This window comes from Etheostoma spectabile, chromosome 17, assembly GCF_008692095.1.
Source record: "Etheostoma spectabile isolate EspeVRDwgs_2016 chromosome 17, UIUC_Espe_1.0, whole genome shotgun sequence".
Classification (NCBI taxonomy): domain Eukaryota; kingdom Metazoa; phylum Chordata; class Actinopteri; order Perciformes; family Percidae; genus Etheostoma; species Etheostoma spectabile.
Genome location: NC_045749.1, coordinates 17,295,364 through 17,320,741, shown reverse-complemented (window position 1 = coordinate 17,320,741; position 25,378 = coordinate 17,295,364). Strand labels below are relative to the sequence as shown.

The 25,378-nt window shown below is 41.0% G+C and overlaps 2 protein-coding genes across 7 annotated transcripts in view; one reads left to right on the top strand and one right to left on the bottom strand.

The window, feature by feature from the left end:
* macrod2 (mono-ADP ribosylhydrolase 2) overlaps nt 1-25,378 on the top strand; it is a 473,980-nt gene that overhangs the window by 62,311 nt on the left and 386,291 nt on the right. The gene's annotated exons all lie outside the window — the stretch shown is intronic.
* On the bottom strand, nt 13,896-24,572 carry flrt3 (fibronectin leucine rich transmembrane 3). Its single transcript, XM_032540518.1, has 3 exons — nt 24,302-24,572; nt 18,246-18,954; nt 13,896-17,243 (listed from the first exon to the last, which is right to left on the bottom strand). Exon 3 carries the CDS (start codon nt 17,198-17,200, stop codon nt 15,251-15,253), a length of 1,950 nt encoding a protein of 649 aa, XP_032396409.1. The 5' UTR covers nt 17,201-17,243; nt 18,246-18,954; nt 24,302-24,572; the 3' UTR covers nt 13,896-15,250.

Here is a 25,378-nt window from a genome sequence, read left to right as displayed (position 1 = left end):
TTTTAAGGTACAAAAGAATCTTTGGTTTTGGATTGATCAATATTGAAATCAATCAAAATCAATAAATAAGGTCTCTGTTGTATTACTGTATTGCAAAGTGGGATGTAATCAATGACAAAATGATGCCATGTGTACTACGTTTACTGATTATATCTCTCCTCTCTCTCAGATGAGTAATAGACTCTTAAATTGGAGAGATGAGTAAGGGGGCTTGAGTCCATCAAAGAGCCCTTTTTAGGACAAGGTTTTTGTGCCAACGATTTTATCTTGAGAGATTGGCACAGTCTTTTCTTTTTATTTGTTAGAACAGCTGTTAAAATTGTGTGGATGATATTTCCACACACTTAAATGTTATGAATAAAAGAAGCCACAGTGTTAGTGGGAACACCTGTAAAGCGTTGCTCTGGATCCTTTTTCCCCTCCCCTCTCCAGCTGGCCTTGATGATCTTGCTGAGGCCAGGCACACTCTCACCCCAGTTTTCCATGTTGGCAGTGACTTCTTCCTTCTTTCTAGAGAACACACTCACAAACTATGGCTTCTGGGGTTTCACTTGCATCTTGGCCCACCTTCTCATCAACCCCTTTGCAAACTAAAATAGACTCCATAATTCATCCCAGCCAATCCAGCAAGAATGTAAATAAAGAACAAAAGATGCTTGTTCTACACATATCAGTGGGCCTCTTGGGGTATAGAGCTTTCTTAAAACTGATCCTGCTGCAGCCCTGACCCCAACCATTTCTCTCCACTACATTTTCTAAAGCAGCAGTATAAGGCAGAGCGCCATAGTCTCTGTGCTGCCCTTATCTCACATTGGCAGACATTGGGTCTCCCCCTATAGTCTGGATTTCCGTCTGAGCCTGAGCTCGTGTGGCCTGCCTGTTCCTGTATCATCTGCACGGCCATCTCCTTCAATTCGCCTCAAACTAATTGACTTTAATTTGTCCTCCTACAGTGAAGTGTACCTTCTGAATTTGTCAGCCGTAGCAGGTGTCGATTAAAAAGGCATCACCCAATAAAATCTGTGAACAACTGATGTTAATTAATATCAGAGGTTTATGGTGTGTGGTACAGGTCCCGGCATGGCTCTTAGCACTTGATAATCATTTGGCCATGCAGTTTGAATGCCATTTTGGAGGCTGAGACTAATGAAGCTTGTCGGCTAAAATGAAGCCAGACTGTGAAATAGCCTCATCAGGTACATTATCTTAACACAATCAGAGTATTAGCACCTTCACTTGGCCACAGTCTCACTTTAATTTTTTGAATGCAATCAAAATCACAGGACGTAATTAATGAGAATATAAAATAATAGCTAATCAAATTTGTGTAAAACATCATCCAAAAATGTAATGTGGGCTGAGTACTAACGGCCTCATGTAAAAACGAACATTGATTTTCACAGAAAAACGTGCTCTATCTCATTGGCAATTCTTTAAACCAATCACAATTGTCTTGGATGGTGGTAAGCGCTGGACAGAGCCACGGAGCTGCTGCTAAATAGCCTCGGGAAGGAACTTGTTTTGGTGGAACATGTGTACGTTCAAAAGTTTTAGTCGTGCAACAGAAAACTCAGATTGGACAGATAGTCTAGCTAGCTGTCTGGATTCACCCGGCAGAGATCTGAGGAGTAGTTTACCATAGCCTTCATAAATTGAGCAGAGTTTAAAATTCCAACCCTCAGACACAATCCGTGTGTGTGTGTGTGTGTGTGTGTGTGTGTGTGTGTGTGTGTGTGTGTGTGTGTGTGTGTGTGTGTGTGTGTGTGTGTGGTGTGTGGTGTGTGTGTGTGTGTGTGTGGTGTGTGTGTGTGTGTGTGTGTGTGTGTGTGTGTGTGTGTGTGTGTGTGTGTGTGTGTGTGTGTGTGGTGTGTGTGTGTAAAACACAAAAGTAGTCTGCTTAATGAACGTTATTTTTAATAATACGTCATCAGTGTTATACTTGTCACACTCCCAAGTGTTACTTCACTGATGCCTAGTGCTACAGTTTCTGAAATGGGGTCAGACTGAGTATTTAAAATTTCATTTTTCATGCTGTTTTAAAAAGAATAAAAAAATCAAAGATTTGGGCTGATCCAGTATAAAATTATTATAACAGTAGTTCTTTTAAAATCCCAGCTTTAAAGAAGAGCACTACTGATGGAACACTACACAATATTGCAAGAAGCATATTGCACATGTCATTGACAGAATTCAATCTACTGCTTGTATTAAATGGCAGATGAATTTACCTAATACATCTAACCAATGTGCAGTACACATTTGCAACTGCCCATTTTATTTTATTTTACATTAGCAAAACAGCTTTGCATCCATCCATCCATCCATCCTTCCCTCCCTCCCATTTCTTCTTCTTTTTTTTTTTTTTTTAAAGATGACAAGCATGCTATCTTGTGTCCACCTCACCAACTAATAGTAGTAGTAGTAGCAATCCATTTATACCTGGGCGCGTTGCCACTTGGCCACTGTGAAGGTTCCACTGGGCAGTGCTGATGAACTGGGAAGATCTCAGTTGTTTGTGTAGAATTCAAAGCAACATCAAACAGTAAATACTTGGAAGTTACTTGGTGTCTTTTATATCAAATAACAGAATATCACCTTAATAGTGCAGATGGCTGCAGTAATTATGTTTCATTATGTATATTGAGTAAATCCATTCATAAAGCACAATGTCATCCATAGAAACAAGGTCAACCGTTTCTCTTAGCTTCGATTTCCATTCATTTTTTAGTAAAAGTTGATCTCAGCAGCTTCTTGAATAGGTCAGAACATAAAGGAATAATAGAGGGATAAAATAGGAAACTCCTAGCTAAGAAATTGCCATTTAGAAGAACCTAGTGGTAAGATACACCCCTGGAGTTTAATATATTGCCAGCTTAACATTTTGGAGTGTGTATGCCTGGGGGGTGAAGCCAGGATGACCATCACCAGGGACATGTGGTCTAGTTTAACTTATCCCCTGATTTGATTTCTCACACTATGCTTCTTGGGCACATCACCACATGTGTTTTCACAGGTTATATCTTTGTAATGGTATCCATATTGTTCCTTCCCTTCCTGTGTCTGACGGCTTCCACTTCTCTTCTCCTCCGTTAACACACCTTTTCCATGCTCTCACCTTAGAGGAGTATGTGCTCACTTGTTTATTTTCACACAAACACACCCACACAAAATAGACAAACATCCCTCGGTAGGTTGTGCATAGTATCTCTGTTCTCGACAAGAAGAGTCAGGAGGAAACATTGTGCATGGTTGTACAACTAAACTGTCTCTATTTTAACACTCAGATCTTCTTCTCTCAGTTGTTGTTGTTGTTTTCCTTTCTTTCTTAGTGGGCTGTTTGCTGACCTGTGTACTATTTACACTCAGCTAAATATGGTTTCCTCGAGAAGGAAGCACCACTCTGTATCATTTTAACATGACAAAGTGGTGAGTCTCTGACTTTGCTGATTGCATCACATCATTATCAGCCAGGGTAGTTTTGGGTAGCAGCATGCTAGGTAGCTGTAATTTACCAGCATTATGTTGTTATTACCATACGTGGACAACTGTGTAGCTGTTAGAACCAGTAACGTAATGTCCCAATAACAAAATTAGTAAACTTTTCAAAACTTATTTCAAAAGCATAAACTCAAAGACTAACCTTTTTATTAATTTTATGTGAGCACCAATACAGAGCATAGAGTTAAATTTATGCAATCCCAATATTGTTACTGATTATTGAAATCTTTTAGCCCTGCATGTGGCTTTGCCACTTATGCTCAAGAGTAACCTATTTGTCTTTGTATCCTTTTCTGACAATTATTTTTTTTCTTTTCTTATCTACTCTTTGACCATCTTCTGCTTGGTCCCCTCCATTCTCCATTCTCCCATCGCTTCAAATACTGCCATGACCACGTGCTGGTGGTATGAAAGAAGCACTCTGACTGTATTGTAAACTCAAGCACATGAACCTCAACAAAAGATCCCTTTACCACAGACATTCCTCTATGCCTCTTTCATTTCACAACAGCTAAGTGACAAACCATGCTCCTTTTCAGCCTCTGCAATCTGCTTTAAAACCGGCTAATTGCGGTCTCTTAAATGAGGCTCATTGACTTGGTTGATCCAGTCAATACTTTTGTTCTGCTAATTGGCGGTCTATAGCAGTGTTTTGTGCCATATAATGTTTTTTTGTGTAATCACTGTCCTTACTGCACATGACTGTTTATATTTTAATTTAAAACTGAAAACAGACGGACAGCAGCCTTGGGGGCTGGAGGGGCAGATGTTATTCATTTGAGTATCCAATGTGCTGAAGAGAAAAATAGCAATGGCACTCATGCACTCAATTGTAATAATGTTACTTATAAGCAGAGAACACATCCGAAAATAATGCATATTATTGTCCATAGGTCCTTATGTATATCTTGTTCTGCTTGTTGACCTTGCACTGCAAGTGTCTTTAAGTACTGTAAAACTTTGCGATTTGTCATTTCTCCATGCTGAGAAATTTGTCACCAAGACATTCATTGCACTTATCGATTAAAGCGATTCTCATTTTGACTCTGAAATACAATTTCCTCATCGGGACATGGTCACACTGTTCACCTTCAGAGTGTTTAGTATTCTGGCTCGACATGATTAAGCATGGGCAAGCCGGCCCACATTGAGTTTCCCCATCAATGTGTGCAGTCACCCACCCTGGCCCAGTCCAGGCCATGAAACAATGGCCGCCACATTAAAGGTTTCAATTAATCACCCTCAAGAAAGATTTGTATTTCCCAAGGATTTCTTTAGATGATGTAAATGTATGGCCCACTTTATATTCAAATCACACTTAGTGTAAAATGTGAGCTTAAATGGTCATTGAAATGACAAATTTCACAAAGCAAAGAAACCAGTAGTGATAATACATCTTCTACGCTCTGTCAAATACACATTAAAGCTGCTCAAATTAACTGCACCTCAGGACAAGACCAGAAGTCAGGAAAATGAGCAAGCAATCTAAGCAAACCGCCAACTGGTACATTTTTACCTTGTAATAAAAGACGCTTAAACATATGTAAATGTTTAGTTTTATCATGCACATCAAAAATTCACAACATTTACCAGAATCAACTGAGGCCACGGGTGTCTCCGTTTTGGGCCATGCGGGTCAAATCTGTGGTAACAGACGGTGGCTTTGTGTGGTTAGTGAGTTGGCGGGTGACCCCAGAAGGAGCACCTGTCCAAGAGTGGACTTGCTGCTCACTGTGTTATGCCTTTTGGTGGGTTTGGCATGAACCCCTCCGTCATGTTCCTCTCTCCTGACTACCCTCTCACCCCTGCCCTAAGACATACATAGCCTGCCAGATCCACTCTGTCATCAAAGGATTAATTAAAATGCTACACGGCGAAGGCACTAGATCCCATTGGGGCTGTGGTCTATGCATAATTGGCATACCCACGTGCAAGTGCCCACACCCACAATATCCTGTCTGACATAGGGCCACGTTATGTTTAGTCACCTCAGGGGACATATAACCAAATGACCATCTTGAGTGATGGATGGACAGATCTCACATCCCCCCTTTTTTTTTCTTCCTTTTTTCTTTTTTAATAATGTGTTGGCCATATTTGTAATCTGAGCTGTTATCTATGCATGACTAAGTGAATTTGCCCAGAACTATGACCATCTGGCTCATGCTGATGATTTGCATTTGCATAGTTTTTCTCGCAGTGACAACTATGTTGTCAAAAGTTTCAAATTACCTACTGTCATTGTTGTTTAATTCATGCCTCTCTCACAAGGCACACTATTCATTTGAAGGGATTCAAATAAATTGAAAAGAAAAGGGGGTTACTTATTTATCCCCAGACCCCAGTGATGCCCTGTCAAATAGACAATAGAGGTGAGGGATACTAAATGAATTCTGTTGTCCTGTGTGCTATCCCTAGCTATCAACATAATTTGATTAGTGACCTGGTAACTATGAATGTGTGGGACCTCTTAATTCCAGTCCATTGGGGCTCCTGGGGTGAGAGCCCATGTTACAGGGCTCAACCCCTTTTCATTCCAACCATGCCCTTGTGTCATGTATGCACACAACACACAGACAGGGTGATTAATGACCAAGCTCGTGGTGCCATTGACAACTTCTGGTGACTCTACAGACAAAAGCCATCTCCCTTGTCACATTAGTATCAATCTGGGAACATTTGGCCTTATGCTGCTGGCCTGAAACACCGGGAATGTGTGTTAGACAGACGTATGTATACAAAGTACGTCTGCCTAAAGCTCAGCATTCTCACTAGTAAAAATTCAAATTTATTTCAGTTTTTCTTGTAATTTCCTTCGACGTGCTAAGCTTTTGTTTCGGCTCTGCACCACACACAGCACATATCCCTCTTTATTAACATCCTCTGCTCGGCGTGCATCTCCCAATTTCGTTAGTGCACTACTTCCATCAATGTATGTCTTCAACGACAGTTGTGTCTTTTGCTAATAATAATCCAGCGTAATTAGAAAATGAAGAATGGGTCTGCCAGCATTCCCAGCAGTGTTTTCTGAAACTGGAAACTTTCCTCTTCTGCCTAAAGTTTTTGTTTAAATGAAATGTCTGCATATTAAAGGAGATGAATAATTAGTAGCCTTAACGCTAATGATTGTATTTATGCAATTTATTTTTCCCCAACAAAACGGATGCCAAACTGAGATCATGTAAATTAACATGTCTATTTTCCCAACTTCCACAGTGTATTCACATCTGTCATCTACAGTAAGAGTGAAGAGTGAAGTGTGAATTACTAAGCTCCATTGCTATCTTCCTTGTCTACAGTATCCTGTTTTCACCATAGCTATCACCCTAATAAGAATTGTTGTTAATGACATCTGTGGCTGGGGTGTAACCTCTAGCACTCCAACCCGCTTGTCTCGCCCTCACAACACTAAAAACAGGTGGGAAGTCTTTCAAATATTTCCCAAGACATTTTTATTTTTCTTCTCAATCTTGCTATAAATTCATTAACTGAAGCCACAATTAACAATCCACAAAAAAAGTGTAGATGTGCTAGAATCTGACAATGCCGCATATGGCTGACACACGTGTCAGCAAGTTGCTCCGTCTGTCCGTGAAGAGAATTTGAAGTATGTTTTATCGATTGTAAACATAAATAGGATCATGTGCATCTGCAAGGTGTTTTACCTAAAAATCATGTATTGTTCAATACTATAGTGCCCCCCCCCATAATGTTCCCAATGCTACAACTCCGTGAACCATTTCGACAGCTTGCTAAAAACACACATTGAAATAACTTGAGAAAAACAATCAATCCAACCATTGCAATATTTTTTATTTTTTATTTTTTATAAGACGCAAGAAAAACGCCACCATGGGTGGTTTTGAACTTTTGGACCCTCAATATAATTGCATATTGAATTGCCATTGCTGCATAGGGGTATAGGTAGTGTAGACTTATACATAACATATAGCCTATACTGTGAATGTAGGGTTGATTATTGTCATTATCAATTAATCTGCTAAATATTTTTTGGATATAGTAATTAAAACTTCTCAATGACCAAGGCAACCTCCTTAAATTGCTTGCCTTGTTCTAGTGTGTGTGTGTGTGTGTGTGTGTGTGTGTGTGTGTGTGTGTGTGTGTGTGTGTGTTTGTGTGTGTTGTGTGTGTGTGTGTGTGTGTGTGTTGTTGTGTGACAAATAAGAGAAATGTGGAATTATGTTGGGCTTGTTGTGAAATACTGAGTTGAACAGTCTTTATGAGCTATGAGTCACTGGAAGAGAAGGGACAGCAAGGAGATGGGTTGACCAAATAAGGACAGCTTTGTTCCAATTACTTTCTATGTGCTGAAAAGCTACATATCATGTACTTTTTTTGATAATGGAAATGAGAGAAAAGCAAAAAGTCTTCACATTTCATACGCTGAAACCAGAAAATATTTTTGACATTTTATGCTTGATGAATTACTTAAATTATTAATACATTTTCAGAATTGTAGACAAATCCTTTCATCGCTAGAGTAGCAGGTGTGCTCAGTATACAGGTCGCAACAAAGGGATTACTAAGCATCCCAAGAAATAAGTGGAAAGTTAGATGTGGTAGCATTGCCAGATGTTAGTTTAAGCTGCGTGTCATAGTGTCTATAGACGCACACATCACCATGTTAACTTGAGCAGGTTTTAAGCAGCAGCAATCTTAGGATTACAGTGGCTTAGATCCGCTGACCTCCCCCTCCCACCAGCCCAGTGTACAACTCGATTGAAATAGATTGTGCAGACTTTATTCAAAAAAACAAAAGAATTTCTCCTCATCCTTCTTCTCCTACCCCACTGCCCTTTCCTTCCCTTTTGGATTCTCAAATTCCTTTAAATGAAAAATGATTCTCTCTTTTTTGGTATTTTCTATAACAGACGGTCCCATTTTGCTCCCCCCCCCCCACCCCCCTCCTCAATGGGGAGGAAATGAGTTGTGGGAGCAGATTCCTCTCACACAGAGATCTCAGTAATCATGTGGCTGCGTGTCACTAGCACACCACAGTGACAGCAGCTTTTAATTAATCCCACATCCCACCACCCTGCCCTGCCTATTGGTGGCTTCTCCCCCAAACTTTTTCCTCTTAACTTTTTTTTCTGTGTGTTTGGGTGGTGCGGTAGGGGGGATTTCTCTAACCTCAGTCTCTCAACCCACTGCAGAGTTATATGCATAACTTGTATAGTTACAGGATAACACTGCTGTCACTTTTCCACACTTGTGAAAGCAGGAGGCAGCCCACTTACTGCGTTCACGCGTTTAAACTTTGTCAGCTCCACTAAGTCTGTCTCCAAGACTGTGACTGAAACTATGCGAGTACACCAAGGCCACATGAAATGTTAATTACCCTTTGTGGTAGTTGGCCTACGCTAGGTCAAGGATATTACCCCTTTACTGCACTGCAGTTATCTCATGTCAAGGTGCTTGAGGACAGCAAAATAATGATTCCTTGAAGTGTCTGCGTTCTCCTTCTCGTGCCCTGATGAACGGTGACAAGTTGTATTTACAGTCCAAAAGATGCTGACACTGCTGAAATCTACACCTCTTGGAGAAGTACCAAATCATTTGCTACCCTTGAGCAAATGTCTGTGTTCGCTGCGGCTGAGGTGTGGAGGAGCTGCAGTCTGAGTGAATGAGCGGCATGATGAACTTCTTTGGAGAGATACACTAAGCTTATGCCTGAAGGTCAGACTGTCAAAAGGGTAATCTCACACCTGCTGAGGTAGAGTTCTGCCCTACTCAGTCTCCATTCTCAAAACATCTTGGGAGAAGAAAGTCAGGTGGGAGAATCAAAGCCTCAGCATGTAAATGATGCAACAAGAAGGTCAATATAAATGATATCAATGTTCTTTAGTAGGCTTGGTTAGGACAGTGGTGTTTTTGAATAGGTCTGCTGCACACGAACACTGCAGATTTAAACCTCTGCTTGCTGTTCTTAGCTTGTAGCAAGCATTAGGTTAGCAAAGTGGACAAAAGTTGCATGCAATTAGGCTGTCAACATCTGAAAATAATGAGCTGCTGACAGATGCACATTGGCATGCAAATACTGTACTGACATTTAAAGCTGGCTTACCATAAATGAGAGAAGATAAGCTTTGGCCTCTGCTGCAGATCCACTGCAATGGACAAGTTGCCTCCCTTAGAACCTTCAGGAAATAAATAATTATTCCTCTGCATCAGACTTTATGGACAAATGGGACTGAGGGTCGATTAAGTTCTAAGGGGGACGTGCTGTTGATCTCATAAAGGGCATCAGGAGATGTATGGCCTCTTACAAGACCATTTAAACCACTTAATGGAGGACAGGAATTAATGTCTTCCATAGAGCAGAGTCAATTATATGGATATTTTCATAACATATTGTGTATAATTCATGGTGTAATGACACTGACACCAATCAGCCCCTCTGCTTTTGTTTTGGTTATAGTCTGTTTTAAATGAGATTATTGACTCTGTATTTGGGGGTATAAAAGAAGTTGCTGTCTTCATACAGTGATACAGATGTGTTGTCGTTGTCTGCTATTGTGGGGTGGCATAGTCTTGATGGCGGTGGCTCTTGTTAATTTGTATTAATGTCAGATAATTTAGAGTTGCGATGGATATATGGGCACGCCTTGTGCTCTCAGGCAAAAAATTGGATTCATTAAGAAGACTGAGGAGCTGGTTAGGTTTTTTGGCCCCGTGGTTTCAGGTCACTGAGTAATGGGAAGAGATGGAGAGGGTCTTGGCCTGGAGGATGGGGGTAGCTGGTCAGAGATAGAGTGGAGGGGACAACACCCCCACACAGGAGCACATCACTCACACTGACACGTCTCTTACCGAACACACTGTTTTTGCTCCACCGCTCTTTTTTACGGCTAGAACAGATCGTGCTTGTGACGGAGAACGACTAAATCTCATGACAGTCTTGGGACAACTGTGAGGAGGTGAGGTGATGGCTTTAGGTTATTCTGCTTGCGTGCATATAAATCAGTCTGATTGTCTGTCTTTAATTGGATGTATGAACCATTTGCTACTACTACTACTACTACTACTACTACCTACATAACATTCATGATTACACATTTTACTCATAAATTTGTCAGTTTCTCCCTCTTTTTGTTCATTACAAAATGTACATTGAACATTCAAGTGCCAGTCACACGTCTGTTTGTGAGGTCTTTAAGGATCCCACCCCAATCTACAATTCCCATCATAAAAACTCATTAGCATGCGTCTATGTGACCACGCCTAGACTTTCCGAAGCATGTTTGCATTAAAGACAGGACATTTGAATAATTGTAATTTGATTATGTATGTGAATGAACCATACAAACGAGGATAAAAATAAAGTAAGTTTAAGTACTTCACATCAGAGCATCAACGGTGACTGTTTCTTTTCTGTTTTTATCCCAAGTTATACACACACACACACACACACACACACACACACACAGGCAAAAGTACAGACTTTGTGGGAGGCCCTGAGCTTTGGTTTGGTTTGGCTTCTGACCTCAGCACCACTCCGCTCAGCATTTAGATGCTATTAAGTCCTGGGTCTGTTTGATGTGCAAGCTGTGTGCAACAGGATGTGAGGGAAAGGGAACAGCGTGCACCCCTTTTTATTTTTGTTATGAATGTGCGGTTGTTTTTGGCACACTTGTCTATGTGTTGAAGAAGCACACTTTTTTAATTTTAATAATTTATTTCTTCAAGAGTTTAAAAACAAGGAGATCTTATTCTGTCGTAACCTTTTTTTTTTTTTTAAAGAACAAAATGTTCAATATGCTTTGGTTTTGTGAGACACTTACTTTTTTCTGTACATTATGACCATTGGGTAGTATGTGAAAGGAGTATTTCACTTTGAGAATTACATACCCACACACTGCTGTTGATGTGTTTATTGTGTTAAAGCAATAGAGCAATTTCTCTAATTGTGTACAGTTTATTAAGGCACCACAGCATAGCAGGCCTTATGATGTTGATGAACCAAATCGAAAGATCTCAAATTTGCCCTCCCTGTATCAACTCGTTGGCTTAACCTTATGCTGTGAGCCTTTGTATGGTTCTGAGGGCAGTTAAGCCATTAGCTAAACAGCTGACCTTTTCTTCGTAGTGTTTTTGCTCATCATGTCTGGCATCTGCTTAGAATGCCCTGTAATAATTGCCAGGGGGTCTCTCCTGAGCAGAGCAACCTTATGGTGCTTACAGGTTGTTCAGAGTTCCTGATGATTTGCTGTGTTTTGCGGGCACTAATATGCATCCATTTTTCATCTCTTGAGATCCTTGAACTGAGTCTGACCTTTAATCAGTCATAGGATCACATGGCCTGTGCTAACTTGGAGAAGAACCATGCCCGGCTATTGGCAACTGTGAGGCCATCCAGGGGCGTTTTGATCCAAGCATCCATAGGAATGCAAATGTGACCGGCTGCCTGACCAGTACATTACAATAGGAATAACGGCAGCCTAGGGCGGACAGTGCAGCTGCCACCATTAGTTTTAATCTCTGCGTTAAATAAAAGACAACACAATAAGGGACTATGTGTCAGACAGGAGACAAATGCATGTGGCATCTTGTGTTGTTTAAAGACTTGTCTGACCTCAGTGAGAACATGAGTGATTCAAGAACTGTTTAAAGGGACAGAGTGGTCAAGGGTCATGAGTGATAAGTGAGGTCACACAGGGGCATCAGGAGTCTGGTTCATTAATTTTGCCTCAAACTTTGGTCAGCCAAACTGCACAAAGCTGCGCTGGTTAATATGTTATTTTCAGTGAAAGTTACAACAATAGCATGCTGCTTTCACCATTTGGCTAAATTAGTAATTTATCACACAGGTGAGAGAAAATGTGAGAGAAAGAGAGTGGCTTGCTCAATATCAGAGCTCTAAAGTTGTCAGCATACTTCAGTCACTACAAACCCATGGGAGTAATTAATATAATCACAAAACCTTATCAATAACACATACAATAAAAAAAAAGATTGCTGTTCTTGCTAAAGAAATTGCAGTGATCTAATCAATGCACCATTTCTTTCTGGCTCAAAAATAACACTTGCAATTTTTTAGGAAGTTGCAATTACTAGACATATGGACACCCTGCTCAAGCAATAGAACACTTTTATCATTTGTTAACAGTTGTGGAGCCACCTCATTCATCAGCAAGAAGCTGATGCTGTGAAACCAGCGGAGAGCTCTGCTTACACATTTTTTGCTAGGCCGATTTAATAGCAATGAGAAAACTGTATGTCTTTTTGTATAGTTTAATTTACCTAAAACATATCACAGCACATTATATTGTTTATGTTGTGTTTCTGTAGAAGGCTACCATAAAGTGTGCTAAATGTTATCTTGGCTGAGGATGCTTCACTCACTTCAGCGCGATAAAAGGAAAATTAAAACATTCCAAGGTTTTCTCATGTAGTTTTCTTTACTCAAATAACATAGGACTAAGGCTGAACAGTCAAAGAACAAAAAACTATTGACAGCGTTCATATGGAAACTATTACAATTCAGTCTTCTAAAAGTAGACCGCCTGTTTACTTTAATTCCAAGTAATTGTCATTTATATTTAGTGTAAAAGGCAGGGTTGCTGTATACTTAAGGTTTGGATAGCGTGTGCAGCTTTTAGCTGCTCCTCTTACTGTAATTAAAGCTTTCCCTGTGTTAAGAGCTTGTGGGTGTGTGTGAATGTGGGTATGCAATATTTTTTGTGATACACACTGAATACTTATGTGCTTTTGTGTAGGAGTACGGTCAGTGCTTGAGTCTGGTGAGTATAATCTCAAGCTTTCACAAGGTAGTCTGTTGGCTGCATTTGTAAAATGGGCTAATAGGCTATTTTACTGCTTTTCCATCTGTACCTTTTCATGGGCCCTTGGCCGGGTGAGCTGCAACCGTGTCATTATGTGTGCTGCCCGGAGCAGTGTATATATACTCTGTCCTCTGCAGAGACGGGCATCCCCATCAGGGTCTGCTTTTACCACCCTCCATATGGTGCCTCGTCATTAGTTTTCTGTTGCCCTGGTGCCTGGGAGGTTCATCAAACCCCAGAGTCCAATCTCTCCACAGCCTATTTCTACTCTACTGTGACATTTCTCTCTCTGGCCAATCGGATAAGTCACACATGGCTTCACCGCACGAAAGAACAACAGCAGCCTCAAGCAGATGTTGCTCTGCAGACTGCCCATTGAGTGGGAAACTGGGTTTCAAGAACAGTATCTCAGTTATTGTTAAAGAGATCACTATGTCTTGGAAGGGGTGAGGTGGTTTTAAGGCTATGAGCTAAGATCTCAGAGTTCACGTCATTGTGAAGGATAAAAATGCAGGATGTTTTGTTTATTTAATCTCCAAGCATTTTTATATATGCCTAGACAGTAATTTGAGATATGAATGAATAAACCGGGTCCCCCTGTAGCCTTATTTTTTTTTTTTTACTCCAGGGCAGTTCACATTTGTACAAAGATATAATTCTCTCGAGTGGGAAAATAAATAAATTGAGCAATCAAAGCAAAGCATGTTAGGATAATAGTGATTGAGCAATTTGAGTGGGGTTTGTTGTACTCAAGGTAAGGAAGAGCAGTTGTTTTGCCACTTTTATTCTGTATAATGACCAATATTTTTCATATTCAAGTGTGTATGAAAAAAAGTCACTGGTTTCTTAAAAAGCTAAATACAATAAGCATTGGATCAAGGCACATACAAGACTGGCCAAAGGGCATACAATGCACTTTGGTTTTCAATTGTTAAGAACAGTTAACTTCAAATTGTGAAAACATAATAGTGTGTTCATTTGGAAAATAATACAAAATAATACTCATAACAAGGAGTTGCTGACACTGATTATTCTAATGAAAACCAACATGTTTTGTCTTTTTGGCCCTGGTGACTAGAGTGACGTATGTGGTACATGGTACTAAAGAATGCCGCCATTGTCGTTGGGCCATTGTTGGCTTTACAAGTAGAGATAGTGGGGGGTCCTCTGTGTCAGCCTGTCCAGTCTTCTTGTTTTGAGGAACAGAGAGCTCCTTAAGGTCGGTGTGCTTTATCTGCCCTGTGCTGTGGTCTACAATCCTATAAGAAACACTGAAACACTTCCTGGGTTGCTTTGCTGTGTTTCCTCTTCTTGCAAAACAGAAAGGAAAGAAATCACACACTGAACAAAGCAGAGAAATACAGCATGGCACCTCATCTTTAGTTATTTGTACTCCATACCAGGTGAATCCTAGAGCAAGACCATATTCTGTGGAGACAGCTACTGACTGCTCATTGTTTTTGAGGGCAACATGCCTGCTTTGCAAATTAGTTGTTCAATCAGCTGTGCCTTAGTTTACTTCATGTTATTTTTTGTCTTTTTGTTTTTCAGACAGCCACAAAGTTAAAAGAATGACCTGTGCTTATACTACAAGGTTTTCTAAGGTCTGATTGTTTAACACAGCAATGAAAACCCACTTTCACAGTTGACAAGTCATCATATCTCAGTAGAACACAAAGTTTCTTTTAGTTGGTCGATAACCTTAAGCAAAGGAAATACAGTACAAATTACTACAAATTCCTAAAATATAGAATTGCAGTTAGTCACAATACCCACTGATGGTTCAGTGATGCAACTGGAACGTTCTTCGTCTTCATAAAATGTCCTTAAATATAAATTATATGGCAAATGTACAGAACATTGCTTCCTTAGTCTTATAGATCCAGTGTTTTGTAAAAGTCTTGCCACTCTTTATGTCACACACTCATCATGAATGGCCATGCGCAATATCATGAATGGGAATGGTCTGAATCTGGTATTCCACTGTCTCTGTAGCTCCTGTTGTTAATACTGTTCTCGTTATGTGGGCTTTTGTATAAAGTCAGGCCATTAGGCGGGAAAATTGTGTGTATCACAAACTCCTCCTTGGACACAGGCAGGTTATTTATAGGTATCATTTGAAAAGATGTCTCTCGTATTTCTAGGATGGAGTTGTCCTTCTTAGTGCCAGCCTCAGCATAGTCATCCTTTCTCCGACGGCCTTTGTTGTAGGTGCAGTTCCTGGAAAAAAGTGAACCGTTCCTGTGGACATACCAACACACCAGCGCCAGCATGATTATTGCCAAAAGAGCCACAGCCCCTCCAATGATAGCAGCCAAAGGCAGACTGGAATTTTTGTAAGGCTCTTTCTCCTGCTCTCTGTTTAATGTTGTAGTTGGGTTGTATGATTTGTGAGAACCAGTCTCTGTCTCGATGCAAACAGGGGTCTCATCTGACAGGTAAATATTGCTGGTCTCCATGGGAACCATGCATATCCTATAGGAAGACTCTGGCTCCAGTGCCGTGAGCAGGTACTCCTTCCTCTCCCCCTGCACAATGGTCTCAGTGATGGAGCCAAAGGCGGGGCTGTGTCCCAGCTTTAGCCAGCTGAGCCGTAGCGCAGTCATGGGCTGCGACACTCTCCATGATATGTGTATTGCATCTGCACTAGTTGACTTTACACTGATGGTGATGATCTTTCTGCCCGAAGAGGTGGTAGTGCTGTGGTAATTCTTACCAAAGTCTGGCCCTTTTACTACAGGCCTTTTAGTCACAAACGAGGGCCACTGGGGCTGTGTGGGGGGTAAAGTGTTGGAGACTGTGCTTGTCTCATACGTGGGGAGTTCCGAACCTGTGCAGTCAAACATGTCTGTAGTTAGGTCTTTAATTGCCATGCCTTTGACTTTATCTGGACCCTGGCACATGAAGCCACGTACATTCACCTTTGACGGCAACGTCCGCAGCCAGTCACGCACCCACATCATCCTGCAAGTGCATTGCCAGGGGTTGTTGCGTAGCAGGAGCTGTGTGAGATTGTCCAGATCTTCAAATACACCCTGTGGGAGGCTGCTCAGGTTGTTGCCAGACAGGTCCAAGCGATACAGCTGCCTAAGGAAGGCAAAAGCCCCAGGCGGGACCCGATTAATGTGATTATCTTGTAGCTGCAGCTTCTCCAAACTGTTTCCTGGCAAGTTGGCTGGCGGCGATGTCAAGGAGTTTCTCACTAGCGAGAGCTCAGTCAGGTTGATCAGGTTGATGAGAGCCATCTCCCCTATCCCACGGTTGTTGAGCAGGTTACCATCCAGGATTAGTCGCTTCAGGTTGATGAGATCTTGCAGCGACTGCTCTGAGATGGAGGAGATGCGGTTGTCATCAAAGCGCAACTCCTCAATGCTCATGGGTAGGCCTGAAGGGATGGTACTTAGGTGGTTTCTGGAGAGAAAAAGCAGTCTGAGGTGGGTACTGTCCCTGAAGGCCCCCTCCTCTATGCTGACTGCAGATACCGAGTTATCATCCAGGTGTAGTTCCTCAATGTAGGGAATTTGAGCTAAAGAGGCATGGGTAATCATCCGAACATTGTTCTCCTGAAGGTGAAGCTCTTTCAGCCCAAGAGGAAGGTTAGTAGGGAACTCATCCAGATTGTTGCAGTAAAGGTAGATCTTTTCCACATTTGACAGTCTGCGGAGCTCTGCAGGAATGCCCGAACTCTTGATGCGATTGTTTTGCAGAAAGAGCACCGTAGCATCCTGGGGCATGCCAGTAGGAATGGAAGTCAGGCCACGGTCATTACAGTAGATGAAGGTCCCATCACAGCGGCAGGCTGAGGGACACGAGGCAGAGGTCACCAGGGGGTTAGCAAGACCCAGCAGCAGCCCAACCCTGATGAGGGAAAGGATAAAGGCCTTGCATTGACGCACCATCTTGAAGCTGTGTTGGCTGGCAGTCTAATCACTCAAGAATCCCCTGGGGAGAAGACACAAGGGTACATTAAATGCACAAGGCCTTTTAAAGGAGAGCCAAATTCCTGTTCTTGTAATTGCTGGGTGTTTTGAAATGCTGCCTGCAGCACTTTTTAGATGAAATAACTGCTGAAAGAATCCGTTTAAAATCCTCATTTATATGAATTGATCATTGGGTTTGCCAGACAGTAAAAATAAAGTTCAACAGTTTTTTTTTTTCTACAATTAACTGGTTTCTTCAGAGCCGGCTTTCTACATCATCTAATAGATTTCTAGAATTAGAAGTTTGTAACCTGCAATAGAAATAGAACTGCTTTTTAAGAAATGTTCCAACTTCTGAGCTTTGTGAATTGAATCTCTGTGTCGCTGCTTTTTGGCCCTGACTTGTGAAATGTAATTGCATCCCCTAGTTGTTTTACACATTTCTGTATCTCAAGGCTGCCTTTCATCGCTACAGACCACGAGAGTGAACAAAGTCAGGCTTTGTTGATGCACTGTTGTGGAACTAACACACTCTTAAGTTAGATTTTTAGCCATGCTTTTCACCATTCAAATTCTGTGGTTTAACTGCCTTCTTACAGGGTAGGGAAAAAATATCTCTCCTCACTGAAAATAAGTTTGATAAAAGTTTATAGTACGTTAAGATCCAAAAGCAACAGGTAATTTTATGAGGTTACAAGATGATATTTGTGATCTTCATTTGTTCTTCCACAGCACTATGCTAATGCTCTTCAGTGTAATTGTGGTATATTTAAAATGTATCTAATTAAATAAACAAAGATATTCAGTGCCACAATTGATAAACTTACTACTGGTTGCCAGAAGGTGCCAACTGGTTGTCTCTTTTTTTCCCTATCGATGTGTAGTTCCCTTTTAATTAGGCTAATACTGATTTATTGCTTTAATTATGCATTCCTGCCATGGCCTCTCTTCCTGCATGTCTCATTAGAAATTGTGTTCTGGTCAGTGAAGTGGAAAGAAGCAAAGCCATCCGTATTTGTTGTACCTGATTTATACGAAGTGGTAAATCCTTTCCAGCCACCAAAAATCCAATCAAGATTTCCTCTTGAATGTGCTCTTATCCTTTCTGAAAGGAAAAGTTTGTCCAAGGGTTTTCTGGTGATATCCTGACCTGGTCAGTGTTTGCTGAGCTGATCCTTGTTTGGACGATGACCTCCTCTGTGTAGTCAGAGGCTCATGCTTTCAATGCCTTTACCATGGCAGATAAGCCTGTAGAAAAAGCATCCCCTCTCACTGGCAAAACGTGCGCTCTCAGGTAATATTAAAAATCCTAATGGGTGTTGATCTCAACAGCCATAACTGCAAATTAGATTTTTGGGTGTTGTAATGTGTTCCGCGTGTAAGACAGGGTGAGCTTTAGCAAAGGCTCCTTTCTGCAATCAAGCCCAACAGGCATGATGAGTTGACACAAAGCTGGTCTGAGCCATGTCAATCCCCTGTGCCACAGGCTCAACACAGGCCTGTTCACTTGTGTACTCCAGGTCTTTGGGTAACCCAGAATCCTCTGCTTCCTTGTCGAGCCTTTATACACATTAATCCGGGGCTCTGGTCCCTTTTCCTGGAGCAGATAACCAATGTTCTCCTTTCCTCTAAGGAGCAAAACAGGGCAAGGTGCTTATCCTTCTGGGCTCAGCCTCCCTCACGCATCTGCAGCTTGACTCATACTGTGCCCTCCTCACACCTGGGATGGTGCTCTGAAAAATAACCAGACACAAACATGTTTAATGCCCACATTCAGTCAGTACAAAACATTGTTTTGGATGTTCAGGCAACGACAGAGTAATCTTTAAAGGTTGATAAGACATTTTCTTCGCATGTTTGTGTTAATTGTAACTTATTTGTAAAATGTTTCTGAATATATCATTCACTACACCCCTGTACATTTCAGGTACTGATTTTAGTATGAAACCTTAAGTTAACTAGATGTTGATGCTGAGGAAATCTAATTAAGTTTAGGAATGTGTTTGATATTGAACTCTGACCTTGCTTACATTGCGAATTCTTATTTAGAAATACCTCTTTCTTCTAGCCTATGATTTAGCTGGTTGACCTTTTACGGCCCGTTACTCTAAAAGAACCATGTTTTTTTTCCAGTGGTGTTACAATAAAGAAGCTATGCATACAAAAGACAGCAGTGATCCAGACCCCAACACAATGGCTAAGGGTGGAGTCCCTATGCCCTTCTCAGTCTAGTTCACTTTTGGTATTTCTTAAGAGAACTAATGCAGTCTGTGCTAGTTTGAAAACAAGGCTAGTCCAGATTCCACCCGTTAGAGGAAAAACGGATCCAGTTAGTACTTACTGAATTACTTGCATTGTTAAAAAGCACCCATTACAAACGATATGTACTTTGTATGGAGAAGAGGATGGCTGTTGCATCCATCTCTGTCACTCCCAGCTCCTCTCTGTGACCTGTTAAGCCCATCCTCTTATGAATGCTGTTTCTGTTTGTAAAAATAGAATTTCCTTTGCCAAAGAAAATGTTACGTTTCCTTTTACAACACAATAGCTTTGTGTCCTGATATGTAACCATTCATCTGACCTACTGGCAGCCACTGTTTGCTGTAAAACATGTAAAGGTAAATTAGGAACAAGGGGCCCAGACATTTAACAGTTGTAGCTCACGACAAGGAGAAGATTAGGGAATTGAGAGGCTTGAAACTCGATTACAACTCCTGAGATTCTGTCTAATAATAACGCCCCCCCTTCCTTCTGTTCCATCTAAACACGGCCCCTTAGTCCAGTATTACATTAGTTGTAGATTAGAGTCTGGGGAAAAAGCACCAGATGTGACCTCTACTAACTTCTGGAATGAAGGAGTCTGACAAGGGGAACAAAAAAAGATGAAATTCAGTAATGGAGTTTTAGAAAATGGCGGTATGATAGAGGCATATGAGCTGTCTGTCTGTTGGAATGATCTTTTAATGCAGCACTTAGTCAAGCTATTTCAATTTTAAATAGCCCTTTTCACCTCATTTTGTAAAGTTCTCCATCCTCTGGATATGAAGTACGTAGTGTTGATTTGAATTCTTAGCATTACAATGGAAAGTAATAGTCATTGCTTTTCTGTCTTATCAAGGGAACCCTGCAATACCTATCTGCATTTGGAATAATAGGCTTTTAGGGTTGTGAGATAAGATCATTCTCTGCATAGGGAAATATAAGATATGTTTGCCTTTCTTTGGCCACTAGAACTCCGTCAACTGCTGAGATAACCGAATCTGGCTCAATGTCCAGTACACGGGGCAAGGAACGTGGCTATTCATTTATGAACCCTGGTATGAATATAATCAGAAAGAGCAAATCACACTAGCATAATTTATGTCATATAATGGGGAATTTATCAGAAGCCTGCTTTGAACCAAACACATCATGCTTGCTTTACGTGGAGCATAGTCAGGCCTAGATGCTTGGCTGTTTTTTCCTCCTTTTCTTTTTCCACGCTCATCGGATTTCAGAGAGTGGCCCCCCCTCCATTGTTCGCTACAAGGCAAGCATGTGGACCTTGTAGCCTCAACAGTAGGGGTTTGGGTTATTCAGACAATTTAAAAATGCCTATACTTTACACAGTCCATCGTACGAGCCTTTCATATTGCAAATAATTACTAATAATGTATATCCACGCAAATGTACGCACCCACAAACATGTGCTATGTGCACACAATCATTTTGAGGGCAATGGAGGCTGAGTTAAAAATTTTTAGTGATGGATGTCTTTCTCGATCGTTCTAATAAGCTTGGCTGGCCGACAGGAGAATTCCCTAGCAGTCAGAGTGGCTTCTGCTTCATTTATTCTGAACTGACCAAGTTAAATTAAGCATCCTTGCCAAATTGTATGTGTGTACAGCTAGTTACCTTTCAGTGGAGAGCGTGGGAGGCTCACACAAAGCTGGACACTGATAGCTATTGTGAGCTCAAAACGCATAAATGCACATTAGTCTGCAATAATAGAGCCCAAGACGTTGTGCCCTCTAGTCATACACTGCACAAGAAAGGCTTTGGAAAATCTCAAATAGAAATAATTTCATGCCTGTCAAAAATATTGCAGATTATAATGACTTTTAGGTCCGTAAAATACAGAATATTAGGTTGCATTTAGGGAGAAGAAAGAGCTGTAGAAGTAGTAATGGCTTTACTGTTAAATTATTCATGAGCCCTGAAATTAATTTTGAACCAAAGTAGAGCCCCCCATTGGGAAATCAATGTTGTTTGTATCTGCGGTTGATTATTTATTCTAATTCATAATAAAGTTTTGAATTGTGATTGCGTACAATATCGTAATTGTGTTTTTTTTCCTTTAGATTTGTGTCTTGAAAAGTTTATAAACTTGATAACAAAACTGGAAAACAATTGTTAATGGTCGTATAATGCAAATAACTACACTTAGTTTGGTTAAGGACAGTTACAGCTAACCTGATGTAGTGTCCATTTGAATTTTAATGCATTTACATTTATTGTTTTCACAATTTTCTGCTGCTAACCAAGGTGAGTTTTTGTAATATTTGTGTGCCGTGTGAGGCCTTTTGTCTGCCATTGATTTACATATTAGTAAGTTGGATGTCAAGACACAGGGCAGCGGCTTGCTGTGGTGCTGAGACACAATGGAACATTCATGGTCACATTTGAATTATCAGGGACACAGAACACGTTTTAGGCAAAGAGAAAATGGGCAGAAATCTCTGATAGTTCCACAGCTTTAGTATGTGGCCTCCTGGTGCAGTCTTTAGATGGGCTGACCAGATGATACTTTTGCTCGCCCATTAAAAGCACAGAGAAGCCTGGGACAGACGGGGGTCTCTCTTTTGTAAAAGCCTGAAAGGAGAGATCTGTAGCAGCTGCAGTGGTTTTTCCCCACATGGGGGTGGTAGGCACTGCAAGATGAAATGTATGTGTGTGTGTCTGTATGTGACAAGCAAACACCAAAACACTGAATACTCATGTTAAGCTGGTCACAGGAGCCCATCCGAGCACAGGCCAGACACCTACCTACAATGCAGAGATTTGTTAACCTCCCTACTGGCCCATCTGTTTTTCCCGAGTCATAACGCTCACAAATGATTTTCCTGCAGTACTTTTGTTTTGCAGCCATGTTTACACCTTTACATTTAGTAAGTAATATGGAAGGTAAAAAAGTCTGCTTAGTCACTAAATAAAGTATGTAAAGTACTGAGTAAGGCCTCCTCAGAATACAGTGTTGAATCTGTAACATATCATGGTAGTTATGAAAGTCTTATTACTTTTTCCCCTAACACAGTCGTTTCTGGCAATATAAGATTCTGTCTGTAGTGACCTGGTTAGTTGTTAATCTGTTATGTGAATTCCCTCTGGATGCAATTGAAGGGAGACTTTTTCCTCAGGCAGTCATAAGTGAAGACAATTGGGCCTGTCCTCATGTCTACTATGTTAAACATGCAATTTATGTTCTTTTTCTCAAACACTCTGGAAATCAAAGAGCTAGCATTTCACTGCTTCACGATTGAAGTATTCAAGTTTGGATGTACTAATTTGTAATTTACTGAATTCAGGCTGTAGTGTGTGTGTGTGTGTGTGTGTGTGTCTCTCTCTCTCTCACACTCTATAATATATATATATATATATATATATATATATATATATATATATATATATATATATATTATAGTCTCATACAAATGAAAGGCAATGTTAAATTGGATTAACAACTGTCCCTGGTGTTGCCAATAATACATCCAGGTTAAATGCAGTGCATGAGAGTTAAAGGTGCCCACTTTATTGCATTGATCCAATGGGATACAAATCACGTTTGTATGGCGAGAGAAAAACAAGGAGGATATTTAAATCATTAGCATCATAGATTGACATACAGTATGAGCGGTCATATGAGCAGGAGGTATTATCTTGGTGTAAACCGCGTTTATTTATGGATGCCTATTAATATGTCAGTCAGATATTTGTTTTGAGGCTTCATGTAACGTTGCAGTATATGTTCGATACATGAGCCGCTGCTTATGAGCGAACTGGTGCGTAGGGACTTAAATGGATTTTATTTTGTGCATTTTCAGGGGACCTTCATGACTGCGCTGCTACAGCATAAAGCTTTCACACATTTGATGTTTTTAGGGGGGGGGGGGACGAATCTGCAGACAAGCGTGCACTTACACACAGTAGGCTACATTTCAATGGAGTAGGACATGAATAGAGCTGGTCCGAGTGGTCCAGACAGTGACGCTGGAGACTCATTTAGCGGAGTTTCTCCAGCTGCCCCTTCATGTTTAACTCCGCGGGGTCTGCAGTGCAATTTCAGCTGCACACCGGGGTGTCTTCTCGGGCTGCGGAGCCGAGACCAAATCACACAGTCCCCTTAATCTCATCAAGTTTGCGTATTCACCACTGTTTATTTCCCCACCGGTTTAGGAAAATGAAACGCTGAAATATGGAACGAAAAGATTTTAGGCGCCCCTGTTGCTTCCTTAAGTGCTTTTTACATGTTGTGACCAATGTACTGAGGCGGAGTGTGAATGTGATCGACAAGCAAATTTAGCGTGTCGCAACAAGAAATACATCTCTACGGACAGAGAGAAAAACGAGAGGTAGTGTTTGTGGTCTCTGGTGATATAAAGAGGGATATAGTCGCTTAGGCTGTGCGGGATCGAAGCAGAAGTTGCAGGCATGAGAGGGACTTGAGATGACGAGATAGATCAAGAATCAGTTTCAATCAGATTTTTTTTTGTGGGATCTGCCAAGCTGAGCAGAATGACTTGCAGTCTAAAGGCACAATTTGCTTGTTTGGAAGAAACGTGCACTAACGTTTTTCCTCCTTTTTAAAATATAGCTTGAAACGTTACGCCGGTGACATAACCACATCAGAGAAACCAAATATGTCTCGCCTGCGCCGAATATTAAAAAATAAAGAGAGGGGAAAAAACAGAGGGTGACTAATTAAGATACAAGCAACTCCTGAGGATCCCGCATGACTTTAAATTCCTTCTGCCAGGAAGAAGATCCAAAAAGATGAAGAGGATGCATTCCAAACAGGACTGTACCAGCAAAAAACGCACTTACCTCTATAATCAACCAAAAAAGGGGAAAGTAACAGGTATCCTCTTAAATTGGTTCACAACGGGGAAAAAATAATAATCCAATCCAGGCTATAATGGTTTAAATTCAGATCCAAAAAAAGCTCCTCTCACTCACAAGGCTAGAGCGATTTGGAGTTTATCTTTAGCAGCACTGCTGTGTTTACTGGTGCCCCTCACACACACGCACAAGCACACAATCTGTAGGCTGTGCAAGGACGTAGATGCACGGGTAGATCTCAACACAAATGTGGAGTTGTGTTTGCCTCTAGCTTCAATAGAGCACTGATGTCATCTGGAGGCGGGGCCTCCCTCTCTCTCCCTTTCTCTCCCTCTCTCTCCGTCCCTGTTTGGGAGATGCATGGGGGAAATGCAGTGTTGGATGGATACACTAGGGGGAGTGGAAGAAAGGGCAAAGGCACTCACATTCTTGTCAGATGCGTGCACTTAAGAGTGAATAGTCACTGGTTAGAAAGCAATGCTCACTGTCAGAGGAAGAGGTAATGTACTGTGTGTGTGTGTGTGTGTGTGTGTGCGCGCGTGTGTGTGTGTGCGTGTGTGTGTGTTCACGTTAAGAACGAGAGATACACAGAGCTTTCAAGTTGTTATGGTTTGTTTTAGGCATCATGTGGTTTTGTTCGCGCGAGTTGAATTATCATTTGCACATTTGTTTGAGATGTGTCAAGAAAATGCATGATTATTATTTTTTTTGCATCAGGGGCTTGATTGCCGATGTTATGATTTGTCAATTAACTCTGTTGCAGGTGTTCTTTTTTTAATCTAAATGATGGAAATGTCTTTTCTAAAAGAGAAAAATAAATGTTTCACAATTGTAAACCTAAATTATTTTTGTCCAAGCAAGTGTAAAAAACTGAACTGCTAATAAAAACTTTGCCTTGTTCTATGTGAGATTCACATACTAGACTGGCTGTTTAGAAACTTTGACTTGTAATGAATATTTGATGATGTTGTCACAGTGAACCAGAATAATTTATAGCAAGCATTTTAGAATTGTGCTAATTCCGTGTGTGTGTGTGAGTGTGGGTGGGTGGGTGGGTGGGGG

Coding starts and splice junctions, on each gene's coding strand:
- flrt3 (XM_032540518.1), bottom strand. CDS start 17,200: ATGGTGCGTCAATGCAAGGCCTTTATCCTTTCCCTCATCAGGGTTGGG.